Genomic DNA, 12,164 nt, shown 5'->3' on the forward strand with positions numbered 1-12,164 from the left:
GAAGAAGGCAAAAAGTAATACACTAAAATATGAGATCGACCGGAAGTGCAAAATGGCTAAGCACGGATGGCTAGAGGACAAATGTAAGGATGTAGAGGCACATGTCACTAGGGGTAAGATAGATACTGCCTACAGGAAAATTAAAGAGACCTAAGGAGAAAAGAGAATCACTTGCATGAATATCAAGAGCTCAGATGGAAACCCAGTTCTAAGCAAAGAAGGGAAAGCAGAAAGGTGGAAGGAGTATACAGAGGGTCTATACAAGGGAGATGCACTTGTGTGCAATATTATAGAAATGGAAGAGAATGTAGATGAAGATGAAATAGAAGAGTTTGACAGAACACTGAAAGACCTAAGTCAAAACAAGGCCCCGGGAGTGGACAACATTCCATTAGAACTACTGACAGCCTTGGGAGAGCCAGACCGAACAAAACTCTTCCATCTAGTGAGCGAGATCTATGAGACAGGCGAAATACCCTCAGACTTCAAGAAGAATATAATAATTCCAATCCCAAAGAAAGCAGGTGTTGACAGATGTGGAAATTACCGAACTATCAGTTTAATAAGCCACGGCTGCAAAATACTAACACGAATTCTTCACAGATGAATGGAAAAACTGGTAGACGCCGACCTTGGGGAAGATCAGTTTGGATTCCGTAGAAATGTTGGAACACATGAGGCAATACTGACCCTACGACTTACCTTAGAAAACAGATTAAGGAAAGGCAAACCTATGTTTCTAGCATTTGTAGACTAAGAGAAAACTTTTGACAATGTTGACTGGCATACTCTCTTTCTAATTCTGAAGGTGGCAGGGGTAAAATACAGGCAGCAAAAGGCTATTTACAATTTGTACAGAAACCAGATGGCAGTTGTAACAGTTTAGGGGCATGAAAGGGAAGCAGTGGTTTGCAAGGGAGTGAGACAGGGTTTTAGCCTATCCCCGATGTTATTCAATCTGTATATTGAGCAAGCAGTGAAGGAAACAAAAGAAAAATTCGGAGTAGGAATTAAAATCCATGGAGAAGAAATAAAAACTTTTGAGGTTCGGCGATGACATTGTAATTCTGTCAGAGACAGCAAAGGACCTGGAAGAGCAGCTGAATGGAATGGACAGTGCTTGAAAGGAGGATATAAATTGAACATCAACATAAGCAAAATGAGGATTATGGAATGTAGTCTAATTAAATCGGGTGATGCTAGGGGAATTAGATTAGGAAATGAGACGCTTAAAGTAGTAAATGAGTTTTGTTATTTGGGGAGCAAAATAACTGATGCTGGTCGAAGTAGAGAGGATAAAAAATGTAGACTTGCAATGGCAAGGAAAGCGTTTCTGAAGAAGATAAATTTGTTAATATCGAGTATAAATTTAAGTGTCAGGAAGTCGTTTCTCAAAGTATTTGTATGGAGTGTAGCCATGTATGAAAGTCAAACATGGACGATAAATAGTTTGGACAAGAAGAGAATAGAAGCTTTCAAAATGTGGTGCTACAGAAGAATGCTTAAGATTATATGGGTAGAACACAGAACTAAAGAGGAGGTATTGAATAGAATTGGAGGGAAGAGAAATTTGTGGCACAACTTGACTAGAAGGGATCGGTTGGTAGGGCATATTCTGAGGCAACAAGGGATCACCAATTTAGTATTGGAGGGCAGCGTGGAGGGTAAAAATCCTAGAGGGAGACCAAGAGATGAATACAATAAACAGATTCAGAAGGATGTAGGTTGCAGTAGGTACTAGGAGATGAAGCTTGCACAGGATAGAGTAGCATGGAGATCCGCATCAAACCAGTCTCTGGACTGAAGACCACCACAACAACAACAACAACAATAACGACTACAAGAGGGGCCTTGTGATACTCCAAGTGGGCCCATCACCTCATTGCTCAAGATAGAGGCAAAATAAATGTGAAGCAGCCTGTAGATACCAGCAATGAAGGTATCGTTTATTTGAAAAGTATTAGTATATGGTATGGATGTGTACATAGTTATTATGCAACTGAGGTATTGAGGTGTGCAGTGAGGAAGCTGTTCCAGGCAAATTAAGTCAAGATGTCACTCATTAACACTGTGAGACTGTCATATTTTTCTCTTCCCATTCTGTAGCCATTTTAGATGCTTGGCACCAAGTGACAATGGTTGAAGCATCATACCAGTCATGTTTTAAAAATCTGTTATGAAGTTCTACTGCTGTACTACTTTAGCATAATTAGCCTACAAGACCAGACCTGACTTGGCTCTTTTCCTTGCTTCTGTATGGGTACAATGACTCATATCTCTGGGAACAGTTCCATATACAATGTTTCACTGAGGATGGGTAGCAGATGTAATGACTCTGTGAGTCTGGTGGAAAATGTGCAGTTATTGGGTGACAAATATTGTCAATCCTGGGGCATTGTGCTAGAGATTTGTGAGACTCATAGTTTGAATACCTTCATTAAAATGAGGCTTTATGGAAAGTGATCCTTCACTGTATTACCAAATAACAATGTTTGAAGATTGACAGATGACAGGATGATCGTGTTCCCGTAGTCTTCTATTCAGCTTAGGACAGTATCTCTGATGCTTTGAGCATATTTTCTGTTTGTAAACTTCTCAACTTCCACTATATGTCCATCAAGGTAGCACTACTTGTCAGATAGGTACAGTCCAACTTCCTAGTATCACTTCTTCATTGTTTCACCCTGATGTTAAAATGTTTGTATTTTAGGTACATTTATTCTGTTGCCCACTGTCTCTGTTCTCCTAACGCTAATATTTTTGAAGCAAGAGCTGAGAGCATTCCAAGCTCCACAATTTTGTACACAGTTTATCAAGGGTGGAAAACAATTTCCTTGGAATGGTTGTGGATTTGCTTTCTCCAGTCTGTCAATGAACCAGCCATATGCCATTTTTCCAGAGAGGTGCGAGTAGGTATTTGATCATTTCTTCTTTTACCTGTTTCAAATAATGTCCCCAGCCAGCTTTGTACAAGTTCCACTTTCTTGGCGAAACTACCTTGAGCAGAAAAGGGGAGTTTGCATCAAAGTGATTAAGATAGGATAACAATCTGACAACTGGTACGGGCAGGCGGGCGGAGGTTACACGCCCTGGCACAGCATTATATAGAATGCATACTTTTACAGCAATACTGTAGCCTTGTGTGTGTTTTTTTCTTCTCCTTTCCTTCCTCAGATCGGTGAATCCAAAACTGAACGGGAGAACTGAGCACACTTTTGAAATAATTTAACCAGGCCTCAATATGCATAATAGTGTCATCACAGGTGCTTTAAATTTGTTTGTTTTGATTTTCAAGAAATGGAAACTCCAGGTCAGAATAACAAAAATACTAGGAACAGGATAGACTGCTACTCACTGTAAAGATGACCCACTGAGCTGTAGACAAGCACAATGAAAAGAGTGTTACACATGTAACTATTAGCCAAAGCCTTCCTCAGCAACAAAAATACACACACACACACACACACACACACACACACACACACACACTTGGCCACCATCACCGGCAGTTCCAACCAGAAATTCCGGTCAGAGCTGTCAGTGGTGGCACATAAATGTACGTAAGGTGTTCTTGCTTGTGTGAACGTGTGTGTCTTTTCTTTACTGAGGAAGGCTTTGGCCGATAGCTATGTGTGTAACAGTCTTTTCATTGCGCCCGTCTGCAATTTGACATGTCATCTTTACAGTGAGTAGCAATCTATCCTATTCCTAATTTTGTTTTGATTTTGCTTACTTGGCGTTCAGTCTTTATTTCACCACAAGTTTCTTGTTCTTTAGTTAGTCTCTGACACAACACTGTGGGTTGAGCCTATGTGTATGATCATGCTCTTATTCCGTACTTTCTGTGAATGCTCTAGCAAACAAAGTTGGAAGTGGAAATATGCTGAACAGACTTTAACGTCTTTTTCACATCAGCATATGATGTACATTTAATTGTATTCAATTTATGCATTTCCTTCTCTTCCAAGAGGATGTAGCATTCCCTGTTCCACACAGTGTGCTTACCCAGGCAGTTAACAAAGAAGTCAGGTTGTACCCACTTCAGTATGAGCAAATGTAGCATATTTGACCTCTATATTCCATAAAGGTGTATCCCTATTTCTCACCTCATGGAGTTCAGTATGTATGGTGTTTTGTTGAAAATAGCACGTCCAGCTTTAAAACGGCAAAACTGGCGAGTCAATATCAACGGTGCTATCTTTTCCATAGTACAGTTCTCCTGGTGCACTTTGTTTCAAACTCCAGTGTTTTCATCATATGCTTACTTTTACTGAAGCTCACCAGAATCAGCATGCATAATGTTAAAGCACTCCACAGTATGTTTACTAAAATTAAATGTGTAGGGAAACTGCAACAATTGTGTAATCTTAGAACATTTTAGACCTCATAAGCTTGGTGTTTTGTCTGTCATGTCACTGTTTTTACAGGTAATATCACTATGCAGTCTTTTATTGTACCTCAGTGACTCAGTTAAACTTTCAAGAACCTTTAACATATAAAAGGTCCGGATTTTCCCAAACATACCACATTACCATTTAATGATAAGAATGTAATAGAGGTCTCCTGCAGCTATCACAAAAGATGGCATGTGCCTTACTTAAACTGTATATTTGTGACTGCAGACAAGAGATTTAAAAACAAGAGAGACAACGAAACAAATATGTATCGACATGCTGGGCTCGTTGTTTTTAATTCTGAAGATTACTAGTCAGGAGGGCTACTCTCCTGAACCCTCTTTGATGTACTTGTGTTTCAACTGCTCATTGCACCATTCAAACTGCTGAACGCGTTTCTTTGGCTGCCATTAAGCTTCTATGAGCAGCTAGGGAAAATGAAACAAGCCTACTGCAAAACCTCAGCACACACAATACAGCTTGGGTTGGTAGGTGCCCCAGATGTTGCTCATTAAAACTGGTTTTGCCTCAAAATCCATCCATCGTGTCAGCATGTAGCATTCCTTCTGTTTTAGTTTTGTTGAGGACCTTGCAACACAAGTAGTTAATCTAAGATCTCTGTGACACGCGAATTTCAACATTTATGGAAAGGATAGATTGCTACTCACTGTAAAGATGACATGCTGACTTACAGAGAGGCACGACAAAAAGACTGGCTTGAGCAGCTTTTCGTTGTGCCTGTCTGCAGCGCAAAATGTCATCTTTATATTGAGTAGCGATCTATCCTGTCCATAATTGTTGATATTCAACCTGGACTTTCCACAGTTTCATTTTGCATAACACATAAAATTCAGTCACACTGAATGGTGGACAGTGAGTCAGTGTCAGAGTTCACACCTGTCGCAAGCAAGCCACAAGCTAGGTTCACCAAATGCATACCCAGTCAATACTACAGAGTTCCCATTTGCTGCTTGCCATTTGGGTCAACCCAGCGGGAACATGTGATTTATTGAAAGCTACTGATGAGATGACCATTAATCATCTAAAACAGTGATATATTTTTGTTCTTTAGCAGAGTATATACTATATGTGACAGGTTAAAAGTGTGTACCAGACCAGCAGTTGAACATGGATGCATGAATTTTGCATCAATGTACAACCAATTATACCATCCAAATATATCTCATCTCTCAGGAGAGAGATATTTGTATTGCAAAGCCTGCAAAATCGGGGTCTCATGGTTCAAGCTCTGGTCTGAAACAAAGTTTTAACTTACCACAAAAGCATACACATATATGAAATACTTTAATTTGCAGTTTACAAATATTATTGCTCATACAAATAAAACAAGTTGTGTAGTGGGCACATAATCTGTGGTTAACTATAATTTTACAAAATGCAAGCAGCCTACAAACTGATGAAATGGCAGTTTGATGTGACTACACATCCAATGGCAAACTGATAAACTAGGCTTTAAAATATTTCCAATTGCAAACTGAAAAATAAAGTTTAAGTAGTGCAGTTCTATACAACACCTGTAACACATACAAAGTTTCCGACATTCAGCTAGCATAAAGCAGTCAAGGTTCTTTCTAAAAATTATATAAATCTTTTATGATTCTATTCCTAATACACCATGCCATAAGCAAGTGCATTCTTAACATGTTACCAGTATACTTCAGGAGTCAATGACAGACCATTTGCAATCATGAATGAAGATTTTAAAACCTAAACTGAAAGAAAGAGATCCAAATAAATTGTTCTGAAAAGCTACTTTGCAATCATTAAAGTGTTTCAGTCAAGCTAGAAAGTTCCCAAACATTACAAAATATTTATAGTTTTCCTGATACATAAGAAATGAATATTTTATATTTTACCTGTTTTTCATCTGTCAAAGTTTCACATGTTTTTGATGTTTTAGCTGGACGTATCTCTTCATTGGCTGACTTGGTCATATTCGATGAAACATTTGCTGTGGTCTCACATGGGTCCCTATTCTCCTCATCTTGGGTTATACAGCCATTGTTCTGTAAAAGTAATATGTGCAGTTACTGTAAGTATATATTGACACTCGTGAAGCCTGGTCAACTATTACAACAATGAACTATTTAAAGTAACTGTTTCCTATAGTTGTGTCCTTTGACCAGTAATTCTCTGCAAACAGTAGCTTTTCTTTCGGTCATTCTTGCTCAAGTTACTGCCCATACTCTTGCTACAACCAAATAGTTCGCGAAAACTGACAGAGATGATAACTTTAGACAGAAAAGTATTGAAAGCTTGCTCTAATTAAATAGATCCATTACTACTCCAATCAATAACATAAGGAATATTTTGTGACAAACTAACAAGGCTGCAACAGTACCCACAAATAGAAGAGGCAATGGGAACAGTGTCTAAGAATAGATTACATTCTCGTTTTCAGGTTTCATCTGGTTAGTAGCCTCTCAGTACACTTTCTGTAATGTGTTGCCTAAACATAAAGGCATATATGACCTCAAAATATTTGGTTGACTTAAAAAAACAAGTATTATACTGTTGTCTATTTTGGTGACCTCTGATAGTTAATACTAAAACTTTAACAAAAAAATTTACATAAAATACAGGACATCTCAACATTGCTCACTTGACTTCTGTTGCAAAAGAACATGGCTATCATTGGGTCACAATCCTGCAGTCACACTGTAACCAATTATGATGCTTAATATTGAACTTAGTATGCCATGATTAAACTAATCAAGCATCTGTTATCAAATATCTGAACATTGTTTCCTGTATATTTTGTGAATAAAAGTCCACTGAGTATCTGTATTTTGGTTTTTAGTTCCTATATTAATTACAAAGTGAAGTCTCCATGATCAGGTTTTCCAAGTTTGTTTTGAAGCTTTTCAAAGTTTCCACTCCGAAATATGTACAGGGACACACACACACACACACACACACACACACACACACACACACACAGTGGGCATGCTTTTATTAATAAAATACATAAATTTTGTTGTTTCTGTGTGCTATGTGAAAACATTATCAATTCATTAAAAATTGAATTTTCCGTTCTCCAGTCAACCTTCTTGGCATTTGCACTCTTAGGACATTGGAGTCCTAAGTGTGTAGTCCCAAGACTACATAGAATGTGCAAGTAGATGCAGTTGGCACTGTCATCAAGTACCTAGATTATGTATTTTGAAGATGATGATGTGTGTGCTTTGCATATGTCACATATATTGTTAGCACTCGAATCATGTCAGACAATGTGGTAAGCCTCATTTAATCGGTGTACATGTGACACCACGTGCACCTAGAATATTGCAAAATGCATAAAAATGTGATTTTCCGGTGATTATACGTTGGTGATGGAAAAAGGTAGGGTCAAGTGTTCTGGACAGCCCCTGGGCTAGGGACCATTTACATACCCAACAGGGTCCAAGTATGAATATTACACACTTCCTCCTGCTTAGGCAAATGGAGAAAATCTGTTGGTTCTTTTTGCACCTGACATGGTCTATGCTGAGTCTTAAGAGGCTTATGGAGTTCATGGGTAGTTCCTTATAATAACCCACAAATAGTTTTTTTTAAACAAATTTTTGTACCAAAACTGAGCCATGGATTCCAAGATGGCTACTCACAGCAAATGGCTGAAATTTTTACTATATATTCTTAACATCCTGATCTTGAACAGCCTTGAAAATGTTTACATTTCCTGCATACAAAGGTTCACAGTTATCTTACACATATATGTAAAATACACACACAAAATCTGGTGTGAGGCAAAAATCCAAATAATAAATAACCACAGAACAAACTTCCAAATTTTAACATTATATTCTATAGACATTTATCTGGAAGTGCTATCTTCTGGTTTTCAGAAATTTTTTTTTCCGTTATTGAGAAACACCCCCAAACAGTGTTATTGGGTACCAAAATAGAGATGCAGATTCCAAGACAGCTACAAACAACAAACTGCTGAAATTTTTACGGTATATTCCTACAATCCTAATCTTTAACAACCTTCAAAATTTTCTGGATATGTTTAACAGTTTACAACATAAAGAGGTTTGAAATTAACCTGCCTGTACCCATAAAACACGCACTTAAAAACCCGCTGTGAGGCAAAAACATATTTTATAAAGTGATGTAGCATGGAGAAATATGCTGTAAAGTGTCTCTGTTATCATCACAAGTATTCTGGGAACCCAATGGGGTAGTTCTGAAGCACATGCAAAATTTTTGTGCATGTAAAATCTGGTCTGAGGTGTAAAATTAGTGTTGTGTTATTTCAATTTCACATAAGTAAACTATCCAAATTTTACTGATACATAAAGTTCTTTTCATGTGAATGACAGTGAAAAGAAGGGAAACAGCAGAAAAAAGGCTTCTATTGGAGGCCAAAACAGGCAAATATACTCCTGTTTAAAAGACTGACTGAAAAGTTGGATACCAGCTGCATGATCCAACTTCCTCAGCACTTTTAAAAATTTTCCCAAAAATTCTGGCATGTGAACGTACTCATGCTTTTTTATGCTGATAGAGAAGGAGACAGTGGCAGTGGGAAAGAGATGGACAAGTAATAAATACTAGAAGATGGTAGACAGTGGTTGTGGTATAGAAAGAGTGAAGGACATAGTGGCAGTGTGACAGAAAGAGAGGGACACAGTGGCAGTGGAACATAGTTGACAGTGACAGAACAGTGGTTGGAACTAGAGCGAAGAAGACACTGCCAGCGGGAGATGAAGAGAGAGACAAAGCTAAAAAGGAAGAATCAAACAATGGAAAATCCAGGATGGAATGTGACAATATTATAAAAAGGATAGTTGTTACCATACAGTGGAGATGCTGAGTCAGAAATAGGCACAACAAAAACACTGTCAGAAAGTGAGCTTTTGCCAACAAAGCCTTCGTCGAAGATAGAAAAACACACACACACACACACACACACACACATGCACACACGCACACACACACACACACACACACACACACACACACACACACACACGGACGCATGCACGCACAAGCAACTCACACACACCTGACCACAGTCCCTTGCAGCTGAAGCCAGATTGCGAGCAGCAGGGAATGATGGGTTGAGCAAGGGTGGGTGGTGGGAGTAAGGAGAAAGCTGGGGCAGGGAGTAGGAGGAATAGCTTGGTTGGGGTGGGGGATAGTAAAGTAGTAAAGTATTGCCTGTGGGAGCGTGCAGGGCCGAGGTGGAGAGAGGGTAGGGCAGCTATGCGCAGTCAAGAGGTTAAACGGAGGATGGGGAGAGTGGGGGTGGTGGAAAAGGAGAGAAGTAAAAAGACAGGGTGCGTGGCTGTGTAGTGCTGGAATGGAAAAAGGGAAGGGGACTCGATGGGTAAGGATAATGACTAACAAGGTTGAGGCCAGGAAGGCTATGGGAATGTAGGCTGTATTGCAGGGATGCAGGGAGAGTTCCCACCTGTGCAACTCAGAAAAGCTTGTGTTGATGGAAAGGTTACAAATGGCACAGGTTGTGAAGCAGTCATTGAAATGAATGCCGTGTTGGATGGTATGCTCAGCAAAGGGGTGGTCCAGCTGTTTCTTGGCCACAGTTTGTCGTATGCTCAGCAAAGGGGTGGTCCAGCTGTTCCTTGGCCACAGTTTGTCAGTGGCCATTCATGCAGACAGACAGCTTGTAGATCACATGACTGGCTTCACAGGTAGCCCTACCTGTGAATTTGGCTTTTTATATACCATAATACCCATTATGGGGATGGCCACTTCTATAATTGATATTTATTGCAAATCATTATTCCTGACTGAGCTCCACAGGTTCAGAATTACCCTACTTATGCATGTAAAATGTGCCGGTAATATCCAGTCTGCCGTGCGGTTTGAGGCGTCATGTCACAGACTGTGTGGCCCCTCCCGCCGGAGGTTTGAGTCCTCCCTCGGGCATATATATATATATATATATATATATATATATATATATATATATATATATATATATATATATATGTGTGTGTGTTGTTCTTAGCATAAGTTAGTTTAAGTAGTAAGCCTAGAGACCAATGACCTAAGCAGTTTGGTCCCTTAGGAATTCACACACATTTGAACATTTATCCAGTCTGAGGTGTAAATGTAGTTTAACTGATGTAGTGAACTCATGGCAAGAATTCTGGGGTAATAACAAGGGTCCTGAAGTCACCAAACTGTGTTTTTAGTCAGCATTTTTTCCACTAATAAAAATTTGCGACACAATGTCTCTGTATAACTGGCACTTCACACCTGGTCTCACCTGTTGGCGTATGCACCTTGCATAAAATTAGTTTGGCATACAAAATTCTTTGTACTTGCTAACCAAACACTACATTTTTTAATATGCTGTAAGAGTAGCCTAAAAATATGGTACACTTTTGCAGAAAGTAGTGTAAAGTGAACTTGTGTTGGAATGGAAGTCCTGCACTCTCGTTAAACTAGAGGGAGCAATGTTTTGTGGTGTGGTCACTTTACCACTTTACATTGCACTCTGTATACTGCTTTGAAACCTTGTTCCTCTGATGATGGTTTAACTTTTACTTAATTTGACTTAGGATTCCATTTTTTGTATTTGGATGACACAAACAGCGATTCCCAATTCTATGTTCTGTGTTAACCTTACATTATGCACACTTACTTGTTGTTTGTATGTGGCATTTGTAAAGGCAAAAAAATGTCTGCTTGTGTCTGTGTATGTGCGGATGGATATGTGTGTGTGCGCGCGCGCGAGTGCGACTGTATACCTGTCCTTTTTTCCCCCTAAGGTAAGTCTTTCTGCTCCCGGGATTGGAATGACTCCTTACCCTCTCCCTTAAAACCCACATCATTTCGTCTTTCCCTCTCCTTCCCTCTTTCCTGATGAAGCAACCGTTGGTTGCGAAAGCTAGAATTTTGTGGGTATGTTTGTGTGTCTATCGACCTGCCAGCACTTTCGTATGGTAACTCACATCATCTTTGTTTTTAGATATATTTTTCCCGTGTGGAATGTTTCCCATATATATATATATATATATATATATATATATATATATATATATATATATATATATATATATAGCTTGAATTTTGTGTGTGTGTTTGTGTGTCTATCAACCTGCCAGCGTTTTATTATATATATAAAAAACAAAGATGATGTGACTTACCAAACGAAAGCGCTGGCACGTCGATAGACACACAAACAAACACAAACATACACACAAAATTCAAGCTTTCGCAACAAACTGTTGCCTCATCAGGAAAGAGGGAAGGAGAGGGAAAGACGAAAGGATGTGGGTTTTAAGGGAGAGGGTAAGGAGTCATTCCAATCCCGGGAGCGGAAAGACTTACCTTAGGGGGAAAAAAGGACGGGTATGCACTCGCACACACACACATATCCATCCACACATATACAGACACAAGCAGACATATTTAAATATGTCTGCTTGTGTCTGTATATGTGTGGATGGATATGTGTGTGTGTGCGTAAGGTAAGTCTTTCCGCTCCCGGGATTGGAATGACTCCTTACCCTCTCCCTTAAAACCCACATCCTTTCGTCTTTCCCTCTCCTCCCCTCTTTCCTGATGAGGCAACAGTTTGTTGCGAAAGCTTGAATTTTGTGTGTATGTTTGTGTTTGTTTGTGTGTCTATCGACGTGCCAGCGCTTTCGTTTGGTAAGTCACATCATCTTATAATAGAGGGAAACATTCCACGCAGGAAAAATACACTCCTGGAAATTGAAATAAGAACACCGTGAATTCATTGTCCCAGGAAGGGGAAACTTTATTGACACA

General features: G+C 39.2%; 1 protein-coding gene across 2 annotated transcripts in view; it reads right to left on the reverse strand.

Moving 5' to 3' along the window:
• The window catches only part of LOC126259872 (putative protein tag-52), a 150,340-nt gene that overhangs the window by 30,954 nt on the left and 107,222 nt on the right, over nucleotides 1-12,164 (reverse strand). For both annotated transcript variants that reach the window (XM_049956929.1, XM_049956930.1), the window contains exon 8: nucleotides 6,272-6,421. In XM_049956929.1, the coding sequence (XP_049812886.1) occupies nucleotides 6,272-6,421 (150 nt within the window). The remainder of the gene's footprint in view (nucleotides 1-6,271; nucleotides 6,422-12,164) is intronic.

The sequence above is a fragment of the Schistocerca nitens genome, chromosome 5 (genome assembly GCF_023898315.1).
Source record: "Schistocerca nitens isolate TAMUIC-IGC-003100 chromosome 5, iqSchNite1.1, whole genome shotgun sequence".
Classification (NCBI taxonomy): domain Eukaryota; kingdom Metazoa; phylum Arthropoda; class Insecta; order Orthoptera; family Acrididae; genus Schistocerca; species Schistocerca nitens.